This window comes from Syngnathoides biaculeatus, chromosome 4 (genome assembly GCF_019802595.1).
Source record: "Syngnathoides biaculeatus isolate LvHL_M chromosome 4, ASM1980259v1, whole genome shotgun sequence".
NCBI lineage: Eukaryota > Metazoa > Chordata > Actinopteri > Syngnathiformes > Syngnathidae > Syngnathoides > Syngnathoides biaculeatus.
The window spans coordinates 10317633-10344149 of NC_084643.1; the positions used below are offsets into that span (position 1 = coordinate 10317633).

Below are 26517 nucleotides of genomic sequence, written 5' to 3' on the forward strand. Positions count from 1 at the left end.
TCTACGTCACATGCAACAACAACAACAACGTCACCGCCCCCGACAGGACAAGACTGCTTCGCAAAGCGCGCTTGACGTCCGGGTGCACCCCGAACGCGCCCGGCCCGAGGGGAAAGACGACGAGCCCGCGCGGGGAGGAAGAATCCCAACCATGCCCGCCGCCCCCGCGGCGGCCCTGAAGCCGACATGAAGCGCAAGAGCGAGAGGAGGCGAGCGGAGACGACGAGGAAGAGGAAGACGACGAAGAAGAAGAAGAAGTGCCGCGCAGAGGCGGAGCCAAACTCGGATATTTACGTTGAGATTTTAGGTAAGGGCGGTCGTCGGATTGAACCCGCTCAACTTGACACGTCGCAGCATTTCTTCACCGCCGTCCTTTCCTTAAATTCTCTTCATGCACTGCGGGATTTGTGCAGTTGGCATTTAGCCGCCCAGTCGGAAAGCAATCAGCCGCAATTCTTATTATCGCCGTTATCCTCGCCAAAAACGTGATAGTTTTGCACATTTATTTTAACATCGTGATGTTACACTCATCGAAAGACTGACGTTTAACGACAATTCAAATGTTCTCCCGCAGACGTCCTTCGTCCGTTTTGACCATATAAGTGCCAAAATACACAGAGATTCCCGTCGGCGCGGAATCTTACGTCACGGTCGTCGCCATATTGAATGTGGGGAAACCCGTTTTTGAATCATTTCATCTGCTGCTTGGAGATGCGGCGACTGTCTTCCTGTTTTACCTTTTAGCTGTGTTTTGACACGCGCTGCGACCTCTCACCCACATCACACGGGTTCAATTCCCATCAAGTGCCAGGCCATCTGGTGTGAAACGTAGACCATTTCGGACAGTTTGGTATCGCATTGGTTTTGCTCCAACATTTCAACGTTTAGAAGTTATGGGCATATAGTTTTGTTTGCATGTTAGGTATTTACGCTTTAGAGATTCACGTAAAAGGATGTTTAGGTCCTGATTTTTAAACAGTGATGTAATCAGTCCACCCTTCAATTAACGGTAAGCAACGTTTATAACATTTGATTATTCAGCTAACAGCTTGTCGTAAAAACCTGACAAAGGCCTAAATCAGTTGAAAAACAACGATAAAATTATAACCTAGTGACTTTTATTTTTACAGAAGCATTTTTACGTGCATTCAGAGCGTAAACACTCGTGACAACGTTAGAAAAATACATTATCGCTAAGGACTAATCATCTACAGTTTTTAGATCACGAGTGATATATTTTGTTTTAGGTTCCTGTTTCCCAAATATATTAATGTGAGGCATTCATTTTTTTTTGCCGTATAAAGTTCATGTCCATTGCCTTTGGATGACTTCTACGGGGCAGATTGGACACATCCAATATGGCTGACGCGCTGACGTTTCGCAGCAACGAAGCCAACCAATGGGCGGCGTAGGAGGGAAGAGAGGGTGCGTCCGAGTGCAAATCTCGGCTGCGATTGGACGCGAGTAACCGCCTATGCAACGTTTACAGCCTATCGTGTTCAATACAAGAAGCACTTTAAACTAAAATGGGCAGGATCGGTGGCGTTTTCCTCCAACGGTGTTGGGCATTAAATCCCTTTCGGCCAATGGCGTTTCGCTATGCTTACGGGGCGGAGCCAAGGGCGAGCTCACTTTTAGCATAGTGCGCACTTTATTCACACGAGAAAAAAAAAAAAAAAAAAAAACCCTCACCCGTGCAGTCCATCGACAGAAGACTTCCGAACGGCAGAGTTGGACTTTTTAACACTTTTAGCAACGAGGCGGGAACTTCATTGTAACGATTTTTTTTTTTTTTTTTACCTGTATGACTTGATTTCGCGAGTGCGTTTCTCGCGAGCATGCGCGCGGTGTGTTGAGGAGAAAGAAGGTTGCTAGTGTTCAAAAACAGCTCGCGTCGACATGACCGCGGATGATGTGTCGTCGCGATGCGTTGAGCTTCTCAAGGGTAAGATGGCACCGGGGGCGGAGGGGCGACTTTTGATAGGAGAAAGTGGATGGTAGAGACGTCAGTGAGCATGCATGCCAAAAAAAAATTAAAAAGTAACTGTCAGTTCCTCTTTGTAGATCAATTGTATTTCGCCATCCTTCACCAAAAGATTAAAAGCACGACAGATCGGCACTGCTTCTGCGTTGATGAAGAGTTGGCATATGAGAAGTAAGTCAAAACCTTCACCCCCCCTGTGTCGTACCCACTGGACCAAAAGTTATTTGAAATGGACGGACCCCCCCTCCCCCTTTTTTTTTTTTTTTAATTTATATCACAAAAGTGCAATTTGGTCAACATTGATTTGAAATTTTTGCTGCAAAGTATCAACCCATGTTTTTCCATAACAGTAGTCCTTTGCACATCCGCAATTAAAATGAATGCCAAGTTCCTGTCTGAGTAGGAACTGGCGTCAAGGAAGTACGTATCTTGAAGACCAACATCTCGACTTTGTATATCAAGTTTGGCCTGGGTTGTTAGTGGAGATTACGGAGAGTCTCCACTGCATTTGCATTCACAAACAAAATTAAATAATCTAACGAAGCCATTTTTGTTGTTGTAGTGCAGGGGTGCTCAATGCGTCGGTTGAACACGAGGCAGTCTTGGTTGCGGGATGGCGTGCCAAAAAAAAAAAAAAGACGTCAGCCAATGTTCCCTCTAAACTCCGCAATTGTGCACGGAACTTTCTCTAACAACGACCGCTGCTCCGTCACACTCATCCCCACTCTTAAAGACATACACTCATAATTACAAATGTTACAGTACTTACGCAGCCCATCAATGTGTTTTATAAGGATAGGGTCCACCACCGCTGCTTTAGTTAGCAACACAGTCTGGGCAACGTAGAGCAAAGACGAGCTAGACATGCCGCTTATGTTTACTTTCGAAATGAATGGAGAAAGTTAAAAAAAAAGAAAGAAATGCTGCTGTTTTAAGATGCAATGACTGTCGTAGTACGTGAATAATCGAAGAAAAGGTGATTGAACCGGACGAGAGTTTCTCTTTTCCGAGTGGGAAAGGTCTGGTCCGAGGCCAGAGTAGAAAGTGCAGGATGAGATGGTGTGTCATTTTCAAACTCCACCTTGGCACAGCCTGATCCAGGATGAAAGCACAGACAATACAGTGCACAAAAAGCTAATTCTGTGTTTTAAATATAGGAGGCAACATAAAACGGTTTGGGAGCATCATCATCTCCCCCCCACCCCCGTCGTCGGTAGCTCGCGAGAGGCTGTGCTGCTTGAAAAGCAGATCTTGGGGTAAAAAAAAAAAAAAACAAGTCTGGGCACCCCTGATGTAGTAATTTAAGATGCCTTTGAAGTTATTTTCAACTGTTACGGGACATTAAGTTGCCGTATATTTACAGTTTAAACTATGAATACACGCAATTCAATTTTCGTTCTCACATTTGCGGCTCGACTGGCTTGGGATCACCGTCTTTGTCAAAAGCGCTTTTCAGTAGCATCTGTGACTATTTACAGCAGGGATGACACGTTTTTAGAATGTGGGAAAGACCGCACATGACATGGTGGGTGAGGGGAAGAAAAAAAAAAAATTGTGTGCAGTCCAGTCCCGTTAGCAGTCACTCTATTGGTTTGAATCTTGTTCCCTTGCAGCTTCTATGCAGACTTTGGCCCCCTCAACCTCGCCATGTTTTATCGCTTCTCTTGCAAGCTGACAAAGAAGCTCAAGGTAACACTTTGGACACTCGTGAAAGCAAAGCACGGGAAGTGCGTACAGTGGAACCTCAAAGGTTTTTGCCAAGAGGAAAAAAATGGGAGGAGAAAGAATTTGGGTCAAACTACCTTTACATTTTTATCAAAACTAGAAAATGGTCAAGCAAGTGTAAATAAATACAATAAATGACTGAGCAAAAAGTCTTACGGTAATTAACACAACCTGCATTAGTTGCTACACAGTCAAATGTAATAAGTACAAAAACATTTAACACCGAGTTTGAAATAAGAGCTGACATGATAGCAGTCTTAATTCTTTGAATGTGGGTCTGCTTACTTCCAGTGCACCACCCCCCCCCCCCCCCCACACACACACACAAAAAAAAAAAACATCCCAAATACATAAATGCAAGGCCAAGCTGAGGCCTCACCTGAGCTCGTACATTTTCAGACTGCAACTTCAAATTTTGTACAACGTTTGAGGCATGTTCCTGATCCCCCCCCCCCCCCACACACACACACACACACACTTTTATGATACAATTTCAGGGCTACGTAGTTTATTAGTGGTTAGCGTGTCTGCCTCAGAGTACTGAGTTCAAGCCCCACCCAGTTCCTTATGGCTGCTCGTTGATATGTGCACTGCGATTGACAATTGACTGGCGACCAGTCCAAGGGGTACTTTACTTAACTTCAGCTGCGATCGGCTCCAGCTCACCTCCAACCCAAATGGGGACAAGTGTGCTAAAAAATTGATGCGTCATTTGGCTTTTGAGGTTCCAAAGTATTGTATTTCTGTGAGTTATTAAAGGCTGTTTACACTCAATAGCTGCATTTGAGCTAAGTTAATTTCCATTCCTTATACTATGGGATTGTTCCACTATAAATACTGTAATTTCTCAAGTATAATGCGTCCTGATGTATAATGCGCACCCCCAAAGTTGACCCCCCAAAAATCTGGAAAACCTTTCTACCAATGTACAATGCGCACCACCAATTTGCTGCTACCCATATGCTGAAAATATTGGGAATTATCTGTATTTACATTTTGTTAGGTTTGTACTTGTATTGTTTTTCAAAAACTGTCCGTACAACAATCATTAATAATAATCATTGTGCATGTGCTTATACAACGGTACTATACAACACGGGACAGGCCACAGGACACTCTTGTCCTGGTCCCTGCAATTGTCAGAACAGAATCCCTCAAGCAACTCAAATAAATGCTCAATGAGGGCATAAGACGGAGGAAAAAAGCGTCCTCCAACAATACCTAAATATAATGCGCTTTATTAACTTTAGAAAATATTTTTGGGAAAAATGTGCATATTATTTGAGAAATTACGGTAATTGCTCTTTATTATGTACTGCAGAGTGTGTGTGTGTGTATATATATATATATATATATATATATATTTTTTTTTTTTTTTTTTGCTTTGCGCTCATGCATCTCCCATGACACGAACCCCGCCGCACCTCAACATCCTTTTCATCAAGTTCCATTTTTGCCACGTCTGTTCAAACAAAGCCGTAAAGCTAAAAGAATGATGGCCGCTCAGAAGGGCTCATATGTCGCGTTAATCGTGCGATTGAAATGCGCCCGTCACGATAAATCACGTAATAATCGTACGATGTCTCTCCAAAGTCCGTTACGTTTTCAAGGAAGAAGATTGTGTTTTACACCTGCGGTGACCAGAAAAAACAAGCCAACGCTGCCTACCTGATTGGCTCATACGCAGTGAGTACAAACGGTCGAAAAATCAATGTATTATAACTATTCTACTATTTAATAATTAATGACGTCTGTGTGTTTAGGTAATGTACCTTAACATGATGCCAGAGGAGGCCTACAGTCTGTTGGTGTCAAGGAACAACACGTACATTCCATTCAGGTACGAGTGGTGGTCATGATTAGTTTTTGTATTGTTGTTTTTAGGGGTGCCCATGTATGGAACCACCATTTGAATATTTGCTGAATTCATTTTGCAGGGTTTTTTTTTCCCCATCTAAAATTGGTTAAAAACATTTGGGGTTTTTTCTCTTTTTTTTTTAATTCCGTTGTCACATTATAATATATATAAAAGAAAATCACATACATGAAATTTTATAAGTAATCGATTAAAAAATTATTTAGTTATGACATTCATTATGAACAACATTTAAAAATGAGCAATTTAATTTATTATGACATCAACTTTTACAGACAAATTAGAATTTTGTGCTTACTTTCCTCACTATGATTTAAAAAAAAAAAAAAACCTGGCTATCAAGTTTAACAGTTTGCCCATCGGTGTGTGTGTGTGTTTGTGTGTTCGGGTGTTCCTAATGATCTGGCCACTTAAAGTACAATTTTCTAGGGCACGGGTGTCAAACTCAAGGCCCGGGGGCCGACGCACCGCATGATTATATGTGGCCCACGGAGGCAAATCATGTGTACCAACTTCCATGATTTTTTTTTCTTCGAATCTGTACCAAAATTTTCAATTTCTCCTATCAATAAATGATAATGTTGAGCTATTACAAGCATGTTTGTGTTGCCAAACAACAATAGTCGGAAAAACCCATTACCTTTGATTTCCGATTCCAAAACTAGTTCATAAATTTCATGTGTAAATACGATGAAGCGGTTAAAGATTTTTATCATTTCACAGCCATCACGGCCCTTTGAGGGAAACCGCAAGTACAACGTGGCCCGTGACAAAAATGAGTTCGACACCCCTGCTCGAGGGCATTAAAGTGAAAGAAATCAGATTGCGGTTTTGTTTTAAAGAGTTCAAAAGGAATTAGAAGTTGAAGTCCTCCTGGAATTGTGTTTCTCAGAGATGCCTCGTTTGGAACGTGCATGTACAATCTGAACATCCTGGACTGCTTGCGCGCCGTCCACAAGGTACCGCCGTACGCCAGCCCGTGCTGCAATTGCCGAGTCACGCTCCCACTTACGAGATTATTTCCCCCCCCCCAACCCACCCCCACCCCAGGCCCTGCACTACGGCTGGCTGGACTTCTCTGACTTTGACGTGGAGGAATACGAGCACTACGAGAGGGCAGAAAACGGGGATTTGAACTGGATCATTCCGGGAAAGTTCCTCGCGTTCAGCGGCCCTCATCCCAAAAGCAAAATAGAGAATGGCAGGTTTAATTTTAATCCTGAAAAGCGCCCAAAAAAAAAAAAAAAAAAGATAAACCGTAGCACGTCGCACTCACGGCTCTTATTTCTGATCTCAGGATACCCTCTGCACGCGCCCGAGGCCTACATCCCTTACTTTAGGAAACACAACATCACCAGCGTCATCCGACTCAACAAAAAGATGTACGACGCCAGGCGCTTCACAGACTCGGGCTTTGAGCATCATGACCTGTTTTTCGTGGACGGTAGCACGCCCAATGACGCCATTGTCCGAAAGTTCCTCAATATCTGCGAGAATGCGGACGGAGCCGTCGCCGTCCACTGCAAAGGTAGAACGCAGCGGAGCCTGAATTTAAAAAAAAAAAAAAATCCCATGATGACACTTTTTTTTTTTTTTGTATGGATTCCAGCTGGTCTGGGGCGAACCGGGACTCTAATTGGCTGCTACATGATGAAGCATTACTGCATGACGGCGGCGGAAGTGATCGCTTGGATTCGGATCTGTCGCCCGGGATCCATCATCGGACCTCAGCAGAACTTTGTCGAAGAGTAGGTGTATACAAGTCATGACCCAACATTGCCAAAATGACTTTAGTATAAATACTGAACAGAAATTTAAAAAAGGACAAGAATTCAACCTCTCTACTTAAATCAGTGATGAAAGTCCCCAAGATTTTCAAATTTTCATGAAAATTCCTCTGGAAAAATTGCCAAAAATTAATCCGGATATTAGTTGACAACATTGGACGAACATGCGAGCACGAACACTAGCAACAGTAACGCCCCTCCCCTTGCATTCTCTCAAGACGTCGCTTATTTTGTGGTCTTCACATTACTCGTTTATTTCATAATCGTTAACTAAACAAGCATGCTCCAAAACAACCGGTATTCACCCGGAAACAGGAAATGCAAGTTAACCGTACTGAGCATGTACGAAAGTGCATGTTCATAACCGCTTCAGGAAATGCGAGCGCATTTACGTCGAAAGTCATCAACATCATGAGCCATGTCAAAGGAAATTCAGTTACTCACATGCGCTCACATTTGTATTTTCACAAAAGTCCACTTTCATCTCTATTAAATTGAGCTGTATACAATACCCGTTTCCGTCTTTTATAAGTACAGGCTTTTATGTTCATCAAGAATTCAACACACGAATCTAAATTGGGTTAAGAGGCAATTAATCAAAAAAAATGATTTCTTCAGGGATGAGAATTTTCCACGGATTCGCAGAATTCTGAGGTTTTTTTTTTTTTTTTTTTTTTTTCCCAGCCGAAAACGTCATTTTTGTGAAACATGTAAATCCGTTGAGAAAATTACGGCTTGACGCAGGGCGTGGCTGTGATCAAGACCGGCCGCCAGCATCTATCGGCAACGCTCGTGAAATTAGTCACAGCTGTGATAGCGAGAAAACGGCATTGCTATCCGTTTACGCCATTAAATTTGGCATTTATAATAACAACAACATCCTGATTTCTGGCAGCATTTTGGCGTTAACATTTCATAGAGAAGCATTCCGTTTGCTACGGCAAATACTTACGCATATGTTATCAAGCGGTCTGCACGTTTGCCAGTCTGGCAAAAGTCTTGGAGGGAAAAGATGAAGATCGGTCCAGGGAAGTTGATCAAAACCACGGGGTAAAAAAAATGTGTCAGATGGGCATGGCTTAAAAAAGTGTTTCACTCAGTCTACATTTTTATGTCTGAAGTTTGACAAAAATTCTTTTGCTTGTTTGGACTCATATTTTAAGTTTTCAAAATGTTATGATTGCCGTATATTTACACTTAGAAGTAACCAGAGGTCACCATTTAACTGTGTTTTGTAAACGATTTTCGTGCCGAAAGTGTTTTTCCCAAATTCCTGATTCTTGACGATTCAACTTTCGCGAACATTCCTAAAAGGTCCTTAATTGAGAAGTTGTCTTGACGTTTTCCCGTCAGGAAGCAGAACAGCCTGTGGGCTGAGGGCGACGTCTTCCGGGAGAAGATGCTGAGCGAAAAGAAGAACGGTAAGCTGGCCGTGACCAGAATCCTCTCTGGAGTCGACGACATAACCATTAACGGCAGCAACAAGAACAAAGCGTCTAAGAAGGGCGAGACGGAACTGGTACGTTTTTGCAAATCATTTCCAACCAATACGCCGCTTCGTCAAATATCCTCGACTGTACGTTTTCTGCCGGCAAATCCGCAGTACGACGACGACGAGGACCGAAATGGCGTGACGCAGGGTGACAAACTGCGAGCCCTGAAGAGCAAGAGGCAGGCCAGATCTTCAAGCTCCTTATCGTGAGTACTAAAGAAAAACTGCCGTTCTCCTCGAATGCCACCTCAATCAACTCAAACGTGATTATTTCCCAGTAAAAATGGGATTTCACCTCCGCACCCCACTTATGTCGTTGTTGCGTTGCGTTGCATTGGACCCCCCACCCCCCACCCCCCTCCTTGTGGAGAAACTTACTAGGTTTGGGGCATGCCGTCCTGTAATACTGCAGCTACTTGATGCACTGCTGTCAGGAAAGAGTAGACTCAAATATGAGGAGGGTTAAGGCATTTGTGTACTTCAGTCAGGCAGGCACCGCTCTGGGGAAACAAGGACGCATACTACAAATATGGAGTTTTTTGAAATCTCTTGGGATATGAGCAAATGCATTCAATAGAAGGGTGGATAGTGTAAATACCGTAATTTCTAGCCAACAGAGCGCACCGGATTATAAACCGCACCCAGTACATTTTTAAAGGAAATACCATTTGGTACATACATACATAAGGCGCACCTGCGTAAAAAGCCGCAAGCGCCCACTTTAAAACCCTGACCCGGTTTAAAAAAAATAAAATCACAGATGCGGCAGTAACACACTAATAAAGCGCTAGGAGGGCAGGTTAAAAAAAAAAAAAAAAAAAAAACAGGTAAAAGTCAGACGCAGCAGTAACACACTAGCACAGCGCTAACAAGACTGGTTATTTTAATAAAAAAATTGAAATAAAATACCGGTAAAAATCACTGAGACACAGCAGTAACACGCTAGCACAGCGCTAACAGGGGCGGTTTAAAAAAAAAATAAAATTATATATATATATATATATATATATATATATATATATACCAGTAAAAGTCACTTCCCCGGCACATATATTCCACTGGTCTGACTCTCACCTTTTCCACTCAAGTGCCCCCTTGCGGCCGTTAGAAAAAAATGCACAGGTTAGCTGAATCACCGCATAACTCGGAGGGTTGACAGCGTGTGGAAAAAAAGTCGCGGTTTATAGGCCGGAAATTACGGTAACTCATTTAGAAAACAAACCCGTTTGCGTGGCAAATATTTTAGCCAGTCAGTGTCTTCACGGTACGACATTGATTTGAGATTACTGCAATCAGTCCAGGGCGTACGCCTCCTCCAGGTTCCAATTCACTCGCCGCGCGACGAGGACACGTGCCGCATGTTAAAATGCAATTTGAAGTTCTTCAGATACTCTCCGCAGAGATGCCGTCGCCGACGCAAAACTCCAAAGACAAAACGAATGCGAAACATTATAGCAGCCCCCAAGTAGCCTGAAGTGTGACGTCGCAGCAATTTTATTGCATAGTTTGTAGGTGCATCTTCCAAAACGCCATTCCTATCTAAAAAAAAAAAAAAAAAATTCATTATTATTTTTTTTACTTATAAGAGGTTCCGTTCTCTGTTATTCCCGGCATACACAATTTTTTTTTCAGCGCAAAACAGACTCGTCACAACCATTTTTAAGTCTGGCACCAGTCAATGCCCAAAAACTTTTAGCCCTGCGATTGCCTCCAGCTTCCACTTGATCCGGCATGAGATTTACGGAAAAGCAACGAGTGGATGGGGGAAAAAAAAAAAAAAAAAAAAGAGGGGGGGGGTGATGGACTTTTTTTCCCCTGCATATTAACTAACGGCCGAGTTGAACTTTGGCCATAATTATCTGTAACTCTGGTGTGGTTGACTGGCTACTGCCAATCTTGCCATGTGGCTGTGTTGTCCCCCGTGCCAGGCAGGTGGTAATGCACTGCTGCGGCCTCACAGGCGCGCTCCGGCCAGTGTTTAAAAGATAGCTGAGGGAGAGTGGTGGTGTGGACAGGAATGAAATGGATGTGAGGTTTGAAGGAGGTAAGCGCATGTCACTTCCCGTTTTGGAAACTAGGTTCAAACGTATGGCTGATTTCATTTCCCTCCCCCATTTGCCTTTGCTGCATCGTGGATGCGCATGCAATCAAAAATGGACTTGCTGTTCTGCTGGATTTTCGAACAGCTACAGTATCTTGTCGTCACCTCGCTGCAGCACAACAGATTAAAATATTTGAGACTGGGAGTGCCATTAATTGAGGCTCCCGGTGAAGGAGCTATTCGGAAAGGGAGCGTTTTTTGTTCAATCAGCTCAACTGTGAAATGGGATTTCCCTTTATTGTCTTTACCATAGTAGATTCTAAATCTCCAGATCTCCAAAAGGAGTATTAGAGCCACATTGAAACCGAGAGAATAAAGTTAAAAATCAAAGAAATCCTTGAAAAGACCGTCTATTCACGTTACCTCTTTGGTTACGTTTCGCTAGCATCAATGGATGAAGATGGCAGCAGCAAACCAAAATGGCTGACTTCCTGTCCACCCAAATTTGTGCCGATTGGTGGAACTAGTAGTGTACACACATATAGCTTGTGCACCTACGTCATAAAATCACGTGACTTTTGTTTACGTCGCCATATTGCCGGTCAAGCTGAGCATTGCTCAATGCTAAGTCAGTTGGAGACGACGCGGAAGTTCGTCTTGTGGGAAAATGCCCGATACGTTGGACATTTAGAAGGTGAAAATAAACAAAGGTACGTGGAAAAATTAGATAAACTCGGCAGAGAGGACCAATATTTAATGCCGAAGTCGACGTTTTCGCCAATAAGAAATTGGACTGTTAATCCGCTTCCACTTCTCTTGGACAACTGGACGTACACGTGTATCTGGTGAGTAAGTCGTCGAGATTTACACGGAAAAATTTGAAAACGTATAAAAGTCTGGACGCATACGAATACTTTGATGCCGGATCTCTTCTCATCAGGAATAAATCCCACATAGTGACGGTTTTGACGGCTCATGATCGCAGAAGTGTGTTCGGCGACACGTTAACCTTTGCCGGAATCAATGGATCTTTTCAGCTAGTATTCAATACAAATACCAATATTTCAATAAACGACCCCTGGTTTTACACAAACTCGCACACATTAACTATGATTGGGGGTGGGGGGGGGGGTGGACGGCGTCATCTCCACGGAACGTACGTGGAAGCGATTGCGGCCACACGTTAACCTCTGTAAACCTCTCTGTGACCGTTTTTTGAGCACACATTGTTCCCAAATGAGCCAACTTGGCATTATAAATACTTTTTGGTAGTTTGAGATTGAGGAGAATAATTCCTACCTGAAATGAGGCGATCGCTACACGGGCGTGTGTGTATTTTGGTTGGGCACCATCCATCACGTTTAATTGCCGAAATCCATCGATATTTTCTGGTCCTTTCAGCTGGTATTCCATTGAATGACCTCTTTGAATATCCGTCTCGTCTGTTGTGACAACCAACAGCACGACAGCAGGTCTCGGGCATTGTGAATATTCTCCTCCCGTTCAATGTCTCCCACACCGTCGAGCAGCTGTTTGACCGGCAATATGGCGCCGTGAAAATAGTGACGTCACGTGCACGACTTCTATCTTTTGCAGCTTCCACTGCCCGTAGCTCAGAACAGAAAATCTGAGACACTGCAAATTTTGAAAAAGAAATACAAAAAGAAAGTTGGCAAAACTTATACACAAGTCATAATTTTGTAAGTCTTTGTATCAAAACGTTTTTCTCATAACTTGTGTTTTTGGTCTTATTCTTTTCCACCAGTGTGGCTCTAATACTCCTGAGCACACGAGCGTGAGAGAGTCAGTATTGTGCTGAGATCAAATTTCCTTCTCTCGAGGGAACATTAAGGCAGGGTGGAGATTATTTTTTTATTTTATTTTTTTGGGGGGGGCGCTCTCGGCCAAGTGGCTTATCAGCGTTGCTATCCAACCATCTAAGACTCACCATCTGGCTTCACTTCCCTGTTCAACACTGCAGAGCATGTCAAATTTCAGTGTAAAAGCACTTTTTCTGCCCCCCCCACCTTTCCATGCATGGCAACGGGCACGACATCCTCGAACATGCACGCTCACACATGTCTTCAATCTGTCTTTGTGTCTAATCTTTACTAAATGTTGGGCGGGGTTCAAATGGGCTGACTCCCCCCACCCCCACTTTACCGCAACTGGATCAGTACAAGCATAATGTTAGTTGTGTTACTCTAATTTGCATCCACCAGAGATTTTATTGGGGATACGTGATTTATGATACAGCAGATCAGTAGAGCGTCAAGGTGTGTAAACAGTGAATGTAAATAGGATGTACCAAAGTATCCATATTAGATTATAATGAATGGAAAATTTAGTGTTTGCTGCTGTCTGATTGTTATTTTTACCATTTCACAAAATCAGCAATATTGGGTTGGTTTTGATGGCCAGTACAAAGAATATCAACCAATTTGGCAGGACATTAGTTAAATGAACTTTTTTTTTTTTTAACTTTACAAAAACATCGTCATTAAGCCAAAATTTCTCTTGAAAAATAACCATTGTTTTATTGATCCAGTCCCATTGTATAAACGGCATCCCAGACCTTGTGTCCCGCCCCGTTGTCTCTTGTCTATCCTGTTTTTATTATTATTCCCTCCTTTGTTTTTTTGGGGGGGGGGGGTTTTTTTCCTGTTTGCTCTTGTTGGATTTGTCTTTTTAGATGGCTGGTAGCCATGCCGCTCTCCTTGCTGTGTAGCCTTGCCCTGTGGTGGATTGTGTATGGCTTCCCTTCTCCTATCCTGCATTTCTGTGTAGACGGGTTAGGATTTCTATGAGTCCCACGCCGCCCCGTGAATCCCCTCAAAAAATGTTTGCTGGGCCACCCCCCCACCCCACCCCATTCTGGATCTATCAGAGAATGCTGTAAGTGAGCCCCCTATTCAACTACCAACCCAAATCAAATGTTTGAAATACGGTCCGGTTTCTTGTTTTTTTCTGTAAAAATAACTAATACCTTGTAGCTAAAGTTGGGTACACACAAAGGTTTTTAACATCTCAATTGATTTTGCAAAATGTACATACAGTACAAGATAAAACAAATGCTGTATGCTCCATATGTGGCAAACACACACACAATACGATAAACCACACAAAAAAAAAAAAAAAGTTTGATAGTACAAAAACTGACCCATGAGATGTGTCTTGGTGCCAAAGGTCATCCACAATACTAGAAAATTCAAAGCACAGGTAGTAGTACAAGAAAGGATAACACCTCATAAGCCAACTACATGCCATTTAGCAGCTTTTGCCATTATTATTGTGGTCAATGCCTTACGACTCACATTATACAAACTCAAACATCTACCGTAATTTCCGGCCTATAGAGCGCACCTGATTATAAGCCTCACGCAGAACATTTGTAAAGGAAATACCATTTGGTACATACATAAGCCGCACCTGCCCACATTGAAACACGAGATATTGACAAAGTAAGATGATACACAAAGATTTTTCAGTTTTAATACCTTAGCTTAGCATAACAACACGGTATCACGAACTGGGCTGGTAAAAAAAAAAAAAATGGAAAAGGTCACTTCCTCGGCACATATATTCTACCGGTCTCACTCTTACGTTTTCCACTCGAGTGCCCCCATGCGGCCGTTAGAAAAAATGCACAAATTAGCTGCATCCCCGCACAAGCCGCAGGGTTGAAAGCGTGTGGAAAAGGTCGCGGCTTATAGGCCGGAAATTACGGTACAGGTTGTTGCTTTTTTGGGTCCTGCAGCAATGTGAGCTTCGGGTCGCTTCCTAATTGATCCCTCCGTACAGGGCACTTAACCACGCCTCCTGAAGTGACGTCACGCCACGTGCGCTGACGTCAGACAAACAATTAGCAAAAAGGGCGGCGCAGCAAGAAAAGAATAGAGTGAAATTGTCCGATTTACCGGCCGATTTCTCACTCGCATTCTTAGCTAACAGTGAAATACCGTTGAAAAGCAGACAGCAGGGCTTCAAGAATTTCAGCGAGGGGTATTTTCAATGGTATTTACATGCATATCGACGGAGAAACCATTGATATTAGCTCGAGATCTTTCCAGAGTCAGAGGAAGACAGAGAAGCCACATAATATAATAAATTATAACCCAAAGACGAATTTGTCATTGAGTTTCCTATTTTCGCGTTACATATCACACTTGTGTGCAGAATCTGTATAGCCGTTTGTGAACCGCCGTATGAAGGAAAAGAACAAGGCGAGGCTTGATTTACGAGTCGTTTCTCTCGTTTTCTTTGTGTAATGTCACGCGCTCCCCTCAATAATTATTCTTGAATTAGTGCCGAACCTACGTAAGTCCCGACAGAGTACGACAATCACTACTTTAGTGTCCTCAAACATCCTTCCTTCAGTCTTGGTGTCTCGGTGCACGTCGAAGGCTTTTAGGACTGCTAGTCCGGTTTAGCTTAGTTAATTAGCCGCGAACAAAGGGACACGTTTGTGCAGTCAGATCATCGCAAAATATCGCTCAACACAGATCAAGTGTGACAATCATTCACACTTAGCTATGTTATGCGAGCGAAGAACTGCTAATTCATTTATATGAGACATGTATTGAAAATCAAAATATAGGGCTTACCTTCGTGCAAACATATCTGTTCCGGTTGATGGATTCAGTTGATGATGCGGTCTTCCACAAAGTTTGATCCATCAAAGACATTTTTCGTATTCTGTCTTCTGTTCCGGTTGATTTTAGATGGATTCAGTTGATGATGCCGTCTTCCACAAAGTTTGATCCATCAAAGACATTTTTCGTACTGGGTCTTCGGTTTTGGAAAGGGTACGAATTGAACTCCACCAACTAGCCTTTCAGGATACCTGTCGTCACTATTATAAAGAACCCAAATACGCGATAAAATGCCAACAGAAGCTATAGTAGACCACGCAGCGTTGTCTGAGAAAAGTGCGGGTCCCAAAAAAGGGGCGTGGTTTATGCAGATCTCTGGCCTCTGATTGGTCAGTGACACGGATTGCGCAATTTCTACGGAGGGGTCAATTGGCTATCGTTCGGGTTCATGTCGACGTCGTAGCCCATGTCTGCATTGACACCCACACGCCAATTTGTTGTTGTAAATAGTGAACGTGTTTAACATTTGATTGTAGAGGAAGTATCGCTCTTTACACGTTGCTGCGACAGCGGCAAAGTGCTTAAATTTGGTGCCGTTGACTGTCTGTACCCATCTTTAGTTTTATATCAAAAGCATCCCGTTTGTTTTGATTGCACAGCTTTGCAAACGTCTTTTTTTTTTTTTTAACTCAAGTTCCTAAACACAGATATTTTAGCCCGGTATTGCAGGGCAGATGACTATTACGCTGTTATGTGCAAAGAAAAGGGATGTCTAAGCACCACCCTGAGCGTCTACCCTACTGCTAATTTCACTTGACTGTAATGAGTGAAAAATAAGTCTGGAAAAGTCTGGCATAGCTTCACCCAACTCTACAGTCATGTCAAACATGTCTTTTCTCAGGCAAGAAGAAAATAAGATTCACACCAGGTCAGCGTCCCAGTCTCTAAAGTAAGCGTCGCTATACATCCCCCATCACGTACCCTCCGACTGACTGGCATAAAATTTGGTGGTCGGCTTGTAATCTACGTCCTCTGCAGCAGATCCGTCCTTCAGGCCAGCGTACAGAGCTGTAAGACTGGCGTCAACTCACTGGCTCTGTCTGACCACTCGGACAGCAGGAAGAGGACCAGAACCTCCCTGCCTGCCACTGGCGTAGCATGCAGGTACGCTTGCACAGTATAGTAGTACTATAAAGCCACACTTACCAACTGGTACAGTTTGAAAGAAATTCAGTTTTCCCCTGATCTATCAAGAGTGTTCCTTGCCTTTCACCTTCAGGAAGAGGAGATATCTCCATGTAATCCTAAAATACTGTTAAACTTGGGAAATTTCCCAAAGAAATTCTGCTTTTGTCTCAGCATATTTTGACTCTAGTCTGTTCAATTAAGTTCAGTCTGGTTGGTGTTCTCAAGCAATACAGTGGTACCTGTACTTCCGAAATTAATACGCTTCAGAAGGACTTTCAAAATGTGATATTCCCCCCGCATAAGTAGAATTGCTTTGTACATGGTCCATCCATCAATCTTCTGCCGGTTTCCCGGATGAGGTCACATGGGCAGTAGCTTCAGAAGGGATATCCAAACTTCCCTTTCCCCAACCACTTCATCCAACTCTTCCGGAGGGATCCAGCGGCCTTCCCAAGCCAGCTGAGAGACATGTCGTCTCCAGCGTGTCCTAGGTTGTCCCCGGGGTCTCTTTCCGGTGGGATGTGCCCAGAACACCTCACCAGGGAGGCATCCGGATCAAATATCGGATCACGGTTCCCCATGCGGACTTTGTATCGGTCCATTGTGGTAAAGAGGGAGCTAAGTCGAAAGGCAAAGCTCTCGATTTACCAGTCGATATCAGTTCCTCCCCTCACCTATGGGCATGAGCTGCGGGTCCTAACCGAAAGAACAAAATCCCAGATACAAGCAGCCGAAATGAGTTTCCTCCGCCGGGTGTCCGGGCTCTCCCTTAGAGACTGGGTGAGAACCTTGATCACCCGTGAGGGACTCAGTGTCGAGCCACTACTCCTCCGCGTCGAGAGGAGCCAGATGAGGTGGCTGGGGGATCTGATTCGGATGCCTCCCGAACACCTCCCTGGTGAGGTGTTGCGAGCATGTCCCACCAGAACGAGACCCCGAGGACGACCCAGGACACACTGGAGAGACTATGTTTCTCAGCTGGCTTGGGAACGCCTCGGGATCCCTCTGGAAGAGCTGGAAGAAGTGGCTGGGGAAAGGGAAGTCTGGGTATCCCTGCTAAAGCTACTTCCCCCGCGATCTGACCCAGAAAAGAGGTAGGTGATGGATGGATGGATGGATGGATGGATGGTTTCCCTTGGCCCACCTCTGGAGCCAGGCCTGGAGGCGATTATGAGAAAAGTTAAAAGCATGGTGGGGAACGGAGGAGGAGGCAAACATATGCATGTATGTATGAATGTACGCATGCACACAACTCGCCCGGAAGATGCTAGGAGATACCCAATTGGAGACGACCTCTATCGCGCCACTTTCAAAGCAAGATACGGGATGTTTACGTTGAGTGGAATTTTGGGACTGCGAAAAAACATCTATGTTTGCCTTTTGTATCCTGAATTTTCCTTCGTAATGAGAATATTTTGGCGAGGAGGCATCTCGTAACCTCCATTTTTCGTTGAGAGACATTTGTAAGTAGAGGTGCCACTGTATAGTAAAATGTGAAAATGATTAGCATTGAATTTGGTAGAACCTCACAGACTAATAAAAGTCTCTCTTTTATTTACTTCTGAGAGCAGCAAGAAAGTGCTACGGGGTAAATTACGTTCGCTCCTCAGGTTTGACAACCCCAAAGGCAAAGTTGTTGGAATTGTGATGCAGAATGTTTAGTTTGACCCTTGAGAAACGCAACAAACGTGTACGGAGGGTTGCGAGTTTTTCCACTACTACACGCGACCTATACGGTTTGTAGGCAATTCGAACACAGCCTTTGACGTACTCCAATACAGGAGTAAAGTCAATTACTGCAAATATTTGTATGCAAAACACTTCGAGCAGTGACCATAAAACCAAGTAGGGGAGAAAATAAGCATTCCTTTTTGTGCCATGTTTTGTCACACAGCGACGCAAGCTAGTTCTTTGCACGCCATACATAATATTAAAACTGCGTGTCAGGGCTGTCTTAAACCCAAAACTTTTTGCAGTTCCTCCGTGGTACGGGAACAAAATGCACCTCAGACCATCAGGAACATGCGAACAAGGCAACCCAGAGGCTATAGCCAGTCCTGCATCCTAACCTAACGGCCTCCCCTCTCTCTGCCAGCTCCGTATGTCGCGCCCCGCTGGTCAACTTGCTCGTAGTGGTCAGCGACGGGGAAGCCGTGCGTCGTGAACCACGCGGCGGCCATAGCGACGCGACCAACGCGTGCAATCCCGTCAACTTAAACGCGGCGCACTTGCAGGCAAGCTCCCCCGATTCCGGCCCGTATGGAGCGCAACATGATGCACTTGGTTTGGACCAAGTTCTCTCTCTGCTAGTTCCAGTTGGGTTTTGGCAGCAGTTTGACGATCAGATTCCCGTCAATCTTCTGACGTAGCATCGACTCTGTATAGTGGACTGCTGCCATGTCCAACCCAACGCAACAGAGCAGAAATGCCCTTTCCTGCTAAATCTTCAAGTCTGCCTGCACTTTCTTTCAGCGGCACTGCTTGCATGTCCTCCAGAGAGGAATTTGTCTGGAGTATGATTGGCTAGAGCACCCCTGGTTCCTTCTCTTGCTTGTTATCGTCACTGCTTTCAATCGTCCTCCGTTCCCACTCTTTAGTGGCGTTTATCTATTTTTTTTTTCTCCCTCGTTTCTCACACACAACAGACCCGCCGCCGCCAGAGGACGTAAAGCTCGCCCTGCTTTTCAATCTGAGCGCTTGTCCAAGCTGTGGTATCTATTGCCTCCTTCACTATCTTTTGTCCGCATAATGCTTTCAAACTCTTTGTGTCATGCTTCATTTCCCCCCCCCCCCCCCCCCATCAATTTCCCTTTGTGTTTTTCTTCACAGTCACTCCATACCTAAAGCGAGAGCCCCTTTACTCCGGTGAGGCTGCAGAAACCCTGAAGAAGTTTGACTTTATTTGCTTGAAAGAAGATTTTCAACTAACTCAATAGTTATTTTTTAAAAATGGATGGCATCTTCCTAACCCTTATTCAACATGGTCCTAATTTCTAATTAACCTCTGACAAAACTGACTGAAAGTATGAAAGAATTTCAATGAATTTATTTTTCTTCTGTCAAGTCGGTGAATATCCTGGACAGTCCTATTTCATTATTGATGTTCAGCTGTTGCACAACTGTAAATATTTGGGAAATGTAAATATTTTTGTACCATTTTGATCGTAAAATGGTCCAAACGGGCCTCAACTATATGGGCTGATATGAAGCATATATGCTGTAATCACTTTTTAATTAAAAGAACAACCCTGTTTACTTACCCTCCTCATTTGTACCTGCACAAACGTTTGCACAGAATTCTAAGTTACTAAGTCATGTTGACTTTTTTTTTTTTTTTTGCCGATACCGTATTTTCCGCACTGTAAGGCGCACCCAAGAGCCGACGGTGCGCCTTGATTCCCTTTAGCGCAGCGCCATCTAATGGATGCGTAACGTAACCCCAGCCTCTATTCTACGCGCCTCATAACGGATTTGGGCAATTAAACGTGACTGGCCGGAAGTGTCGGTAAAACAAACCATTCTTCAATGCCAAGTCGGTTGGAGGCGCCATGAAAATACATTTTTATAGCACGACGCCCAGAGTTTTGCCCAATACCATGAAACATTTAGAAGGCAATAATAAACTAAGGTACGTGGAAAAATTAGACACTTTGCATAGAGGACCCATATTTAATGCTGAAGTTGATGTTTTTGCCAATAAGTGGACTGTTAACCTGCTTCCCCTTGTCTTGGACAACTGGATCTACACATGGATCTGCTGAGTATGTCATCGAGATTTACACGGATGAGTTTGAAAGCGTAAAAAAAAAAAAAAAAAAGTCTGGACGCATGCAAATACTTCATTGTTGGATCTGTTCTCAATCAAGAATAAATCCCACATAGCAATGGAGCCACTCAGTCTTTTTTTTTTTAATACAAATCCCAATATTTCAATAAATGACCCCTGGTTTTACACAAACTCACATTCATTAACCATGATTGGGAAAAAAAAAAAGCAAAGCGTGTTGCAGCCACACATTAAACCTCTGTGACACTTTTTAATTTTTTTTTAATATGCATTGTTCTCAAATGAGTCTAATGTATATTTAAAAAAAAAAAAAACTGGGACAGGCCTCAGCCCCTGTACACGGACACATGATATGGCCACACATTAACCTACGTAAACCTCTTGTGTGTGGCCGACAGTTTATTTTCTTCTTTTAAATAAGCATTGGAATCATTTGAGAACAATGCATATTAAAAAGAAAAAGTGTGTCGGGGAGAGGTTTACCGAAGATTAACGTGTGGCCGCAACACGCTTCCATGTACGTTGGAGACGACTCCATGTCTCTTTTTTTTTTTTTTTTTTAAACTCATTGTTCTCAAATGAGCCAACTTGGCATTACAAATACTTCTTGCGAATTTGAAATTGAGAAGAATAACTCCTACCTGAAGTGATCGCTACACAGGCGTGTGTGTAGTTTGGTCGGGCGCCGTCCATCACATTTAATTGCCTATCAGCTGGTATTCCATAGAATGACCTCTTTGAATATCACTCTCGTCTGTTGTAGCAACCAACAGCACAAGTCTCCAGGATTATGTATTGAGCAGCTCTTTTTGACCGGCAATATGGCGCCGTGAAAATGTTGATGTCACGTGCACGACCTCTATATATGAAAACAACTAATAAAATGGGCATTCATTGAAGGATGCGTCTTATCGTGCGGAAAATACGCTACTTTGTGTCCATAAAATACAAAGGCAAGTCACACTGATCATCCGCATTTATGTACCGTATATTTAAAAAAAAAAAAAAAAACAGCAGTAACCTTTGCATACGTCTTTATAAGCTTCATGCAAATGGTGACTGGGCACAAAACCCCAGCAAAATAAAACACCAAACCTTGAACAGCAGAAACATGAAAACTGTTGTTCCAGCCGGTGTTTAAGTGCAACCTATTACCCCAAACCAGCTACATGAAGCGTGAACTCCGTTCATTTGCCCGCCGACAGTGCCGGGAAGTCTTCCGGGTCGTCTGGGTCAGGAGCTTCACCCACCTACGAGCAAGCAGTCGGGCTATTATTAACCACCGACTGAATGAGCATCGTTTGCAAAAAAAAAAAAAAAAGCAAGGAAGGATGGCGTTAAAGCCCACCTTCTCCGGTGTGCGTCTGGCTCTCTCCGGGTGGCCCGACAGACCGCCGCGGGCCCCCCTGCCTCGACCCCCTCGAGACGGGCGTCCCAGACTACCAAAGTTGATGTCCAGGAGGGAGGTGATGTCATTCACAGACCGGCGGAGAAAATTACCGTCATCCTCCATTTCCTCCACGTGCTCCTTAAGATGCTGAAAATTGGATTAGAAATTAATTAAATGGGTTTGACTCAAGGGGTTTTTTTTTTTTTTTTGCTTGCTGGGTATTGACGTCAAGATAAATTGATACTGGCTGTATCGAGCAAAGGTTTTGGCCATCTTTGTCATCCAGATCAATACGGTGCACACGCTTTGATCTTATGATTTAAAAACCATGCATTAGATCTCACCCATCAAGTGTTGATGCGGTTCTCGAGGTTCAGTTAACCATTTTAACATGAACCAATTCTTAGTACCGGAACTTTTGGCCTACAATCTGCGATTTTTTTGACATGCTTTCAACCCTGCGGTTTATGCGGTGATGCGGCTAATTTGTGCATTTTTTCCCTAACGGCCGCAAGGGGGCACTCGAGCGGAAAAGGCAAGAATGAGACGGGTGGAATACATGTGCCAAGGCCCTGACTTTTACCAGCCCTGTTAGCGTTGTGAGAGCGTGTTGCTCCTGTGTTACTTGCGTTTCTCTGTGATATTTACCATTAGGTTTTATTTTAACTGGCCCTGTTAGCGTTTGGACTAGCTTTAGTGTTAAACTGCGTACTGTCTTTGTAAATATCTCGTGTTTCAATGTTGGCGGCGCATGTATGTACCAAATGGTATTTCCTTTCCAAATGTACTCTGACGCTTGTAACCAGTTGCGCTCTGTAGGCCGGCAACTACGGTATATTTTGCCTAGTGTAGAGGTGTCGTATACTGTACCGGAGGAGTTTGGGGCTGATGCAAAGTAGGATTGATTGGCTGGCCATGCAGTGTGTCTGTCGAATTATTTGCATATTCACCTCCAAACGTTTAGACTTGTGGATGACTTTGGCCTTTGACGGAATCGCGTTCTCCGCTTTCCGGATATTGAACTCCACCTTCGGACGACTGATCTCCTGTAAGGCCTTCCATTCATCTAAAGTCATCTCCACGCCGACCTGAACCAACATTTCACCTTCCTCCTCTGCCATCACACTAGAAAGAATAAGACAGTTGCTGCGATGACGGGATGAAATTTGCTGAAATATGTCCTCGATTTTTAGATATTTAATAGGTTGGGGACGACGATAGCGATGTGGTACTCACGTGCTCTGGTTCTCCTCAACTGGGGCTTGATTTTCTTCAGAATTCACCTGAGCATCAGGTGTCACCTCCATGAACTCTCTTCAAGAACAAAAAAAAAAAAAAATCAGACTTAGCAATTTGGCAATCTGTCAGCGTTGTTGCGGGAGAGACGCTCACCTTGCCGGTTCTTCCAAACAGCCCCAGTTCCAGGGGCCTCTGCCACCCCTCTTCTCATCAGGTGGGTAACCTCTACAATGAGTGGCAGCAAATAAAGGTCATAAAATACTTAAGGACAAACCGTAACATTTTTAAAAATGAAAAAAAAAAGAAAAAAAAGACTTGCGTTCCATTGTGTCGGTCATATTCTCTTTTGCCCCTCAGGACAAAATTAACCGAATTCCTTGTGTACCCTCCTCTTCCTCCTCTCCTACCCCTGCCTCCCTCTCTGCTCCGGGGGTCAGCATCCTGATCGCTGATAGGTCTTTAAAAAAAAAAAAAAAAAATTAAAAAAAATTGTTTTATATTTTGTTACCGCTCAACAATTCCACAATGTGTAGCGGTCACTCCTAAAGTACACTTCAGTTGTATTTAAATTCAAGACATTTGTATCATTGATTTGAAGAACTTTTTAAAACATTTGTGTGCAAATTCAACTTATCCACAATTGAATTTTGTATATACATTTTAAATTTTCCTATCTTTACTGTTCAAACTGTGGTTTATCTTATCATTGGATACAAACACTTTAGTATCGTAATTTCTGGCCTATAAGCTGCGACTTTTTCCACACGCTTTCAACCCTGCTGTGATGTGGCTAATTTGTGTAATTTTTCTAACGGCCGCAAGGGGGCACTCAAGCGGAAAAAGTAAGCGTGAGACTGGTTGAATATATGTGCCGAGGAAGTGACTTTTACCGGTCCGGACCCGTTAGCGCTGCACTAGCGTGTTACTGCTGTGTTTAAATGATTTTTACCAGTGTGTTTTTTTCTTCCCCCTAACCGGCCCTGGTAGCATGAAGCTAGCCTTAGCGGCACTAGCGTTAAACTCTGTGTACAGTCTTTCTTTGTAAATATCTCGTGTTTCTCCTTGCGGCTTTTACACAGCTGCGGCGTATGTATATACCAAACGGTATTTCCTTTAGAAATGTACTGGGTGAGGCATATAACCAGGTGCGCGCCATAGACCGGGAATTACAGTAACTTAGACCTGCGCTACTGTTAAATGTTAGTTGTAGTAGTACTTTTTTTTTAGGTGGAACTTTGTGTAAAAGGTTGGCTGATATAAATCCTTAAAAATCAACAGACTTGGAGACACACTTGGGGACAGAGAACTCCTGCGGGTAAACAGCTTGGTTGGCGCCGCGCTCGCCAAAGGCGGCCACCTTTGAGCGCCTCTTGGTCTCCGCTCTGTCATCTCCGGTGCCTCGAGCGGTCTGACTGGGAACTGGGAAGAGAAAATGGTGCCATTGCTTACATCCAGCCAGTCAGTCAGTCAGTCAGTCGCTTCCATTCGATTCAAAACAGAGGGTGCTGCCCTATGGAAGTAAATAAGCGCCACCGGAATTTGAAATGCCACAGAGAACAGGATTTCAATTTCAGTGTAACAATTCAACTGGCCACAATTCACTGCCTAAAATTCACCGTCTGTGCCACCAGGCAGGGTCACTTCAGGTCAGAACCGAACAGCCAGCCAATCCGACTGGGAAAAAAAAAAATTAATCATACTATCTATTTTTCGATGAATAGGTTGAATAGTGAAGAGTTAGTGAATAAAATGTGTTTATATCCGGCGGTCTCATTCTTTAACATGACAGATGGATTTGTCATTTTTTCCCCATTCGTTCACACAAAATTAGTTCAAATTCAGAGGTTCCGCTGTAACGTATATAAACGACTACTTGATGGATTCCTAATGTTCATTTGGTGGCCACGGATGAGAAATAGTTTCCCTGCTTAAAAAAAAAAAAAAAAAAAAATTCTATAGAACATTTGTAAAGAACAATAGAACTTCAGAACCCAAGTCATATAGAATTTCTTTAGAAAAATCACAGCCAAAGTTCTATAGAAAGAAGTGTTCTGTACAAATTCTATAGAATTTTTTTTAGCATGGTTGGACACCTTTGAATTAGGCCTAAAGCTTGTTTGGACAATCAACACAGTGTTGACATTTTAAAAAAATAGTTAAAAAAAAAAAAGGCCCTGCCAGTATTCACTAGCAGGAAGTGACTAAAAACAAAGTGAGCGCTCTTTGTAACGGGGTCCAGTCTAGTCTGTTCTGGGTCACAACAATACGGAAGTTGCATTGTACGTCACGCACCTGCATCTGGTTCTGGAATCGCCATTTTTGTGATCGGCATCCGCCTGTCTCTTTGCGATTCCTTCTGGCCGGGTTTCTTCTGCTTGGCCTTTTTGTCGTCTTCCTCCTGTTCCTCCTTCTTTTTCTTCTTCCTGGTTTTCTCCTTCTCGTTCTCCACCTGGGTTATCAAGTCCAGCGGGTCTCTGTCGTCGTCGGGAAGATTCCCGAACCGGTTGGCCACGACGCAGCCGTAGGCGTCCTGGAGCATCTTGGATCTGGTGTGGAGTGGAGTGGAGTGGAGTGGAAAAACGCAATTAACGCTGTCAAACTCTAATTAATAACGCCATTTCTATTTTTACAAACTTTATTTTTCAACAAACAATTTCACAAACCACCGTGGTCTCCCTTCTCCGTCGAGGACAACAGAACACCAGTCGCCATTCAAGTCTCCATCGAAGCTTCGAACAAATTCGCGTCCACTTTTTAGAAATGTTTGCACGTGCGTGAGGCCGCGCCTACTAATAAATATGTATTAAGTTGGGCGACGTGACGTCATCGCAAACTGCCATTTTCAGTCGTAAAGATGTTAATGTGAAGTGGAGAAAAAAAAAAAAAATAATACAGTCACTCATATGTATCTTTTGCATTAAAAATTCTGCTATCTACCTGTAATTTTGTCGAAATATGTATGTTGTATGTGCGTCATGTGTGAAGTAACTCGGATTGGAACACGTGATTGTTTGAGGAAAAAAAAAGTCTTTCTTTGAAAGACGAAAAATGCATTTGTTGCAACACAATCAAAAACATCAAAGAATTCATTCATTCACTGACAATTTCATTCCTGCTTCTTCAAGCCTTTGTGACAGCAATTAATATTTTTGATATGATAAACTGAAAATGCAAATATCAAATCACATTCGTACTACCATGTCAAACAATAAGCCGGATTACAGCAACAAATAAAAGATCAAAAAAGCAATGAAAACTCCCTTCCCCCCCCCCCCCCCCCCATTTCTCGTTGACTATTTGACCGTGCCTGCTTTGTTCTCGACGTTTCCGGTTGAAAACGATTACGCAACCGGGGCGCCTCGGAGCCAAGGTTTGGGTGCGTATCCCTTTAAATGGACAAAACATACGTCATAACG

The 26517-nt window shown here is 43.5% G+C and overlaps 2 protein-coding genes across 14 annotated transcripts in view; one reads left to right on the forward strand and one right to left on the reverse strand.

The window, feature by feature from the left end:
- cdc14b (cell division cycle 14B) lies at positions 1 to 21519 on the forward strand. 9 transcript variants are annotated; one of them, XM_061818407.1, is made up of 16 exons: positions 6 to 307; positions 2065 to 2155; positions 3598 to 3673; positions 5303 to 5395; positions 5473 to 5549; positions 6478 to 6544; positions 6636 to 6786; positions 6883 to 7113; positions 7195 to 7333; positions 8726 to 8891; positions 8976 to 9070; positions 16399 to 16446; positions 16539 to 16661; positions 18781 to 18919; positions 19331 to 19396; positions 19515 to 21519. In XM_061818407.1, exons 1-15 carry the CDS (start codon positions 187 to 189, stop codon positions 19352 to 19354), a joined length of 1641 nt encoding a protein of 546 aa, XP_061674391.1. In that variant the 5' UTR covers positions 6 to 186; the 3' UTR covers positions 19355 to 19396; positions 19515 to 21519. The 9 variants fall into 9 exon arrangements, with proteins under 9 accessions (XP_061674395.1, XP_061674398.1, XP_061674394.1 ...); XM_061818406.1 differs by having other exon boundaries at positions 8 to 307; positions 16536 to 16661; XM_061818415.1 differs by lacking the exon at positions 6 to 307 and adding an exon at positions 352 to 1009 and having other exon boundaries at positions 16536 to 16661.
- Positions 21431 to 26517, reverse strand: part of LOC133499951 (intracellular hyaluronan-binding protein 4-like) — a 7073-nt gene continuing 1986 nt past the window's right edge. The window contains exons 1-9 of one of the 5 annotated variants that reach the window (XM_061818420.1): positions 25768 to 26335; positions 25394 to 25647; positions 24382 to 24520; positions 23421 to 23558; positions 23255 to 23326; positions 23099 to 23176; positions 22813 to 22987; positions 21821 to 22009; positions 21431 to 21722 (exon numbers count right to left, since the gene is read on the reverse strand). In XM_061818420.1, coding sequence (XP_061674404.1) covers positions 21660 to 21722; positions 21821 to 22009; positions 22813 to 22987; positions 23099 to 23176; positions 23255 to 23326; positions 23421 to 23558; positions 24382 to 24520; positions 25394 to 25640 — 1101 coding nt within the window. In that variant the 5' untranslated portion in view covers positions 25641 to 25647; positions 25768 to 26335 and the 3' untranslated portion in view covers positions 21431 to 21659. Of the gene's footprint in view, positions 21723 to 21820; positions 22010 to 22812; positions 22988 to 23098; positions 23177 to 23254; positions 23327 to 23420; positions 23559 to 24381; positions 24521 to 25393; positions 25648 to 25752; positions 26336 to 26517 lie in introns of those variants that run through there. The other 4 variants (XM_061818419.1, XM_061818418.1, XM_061818417.1 and 1 more) reach the window with 4 other exon arrangements.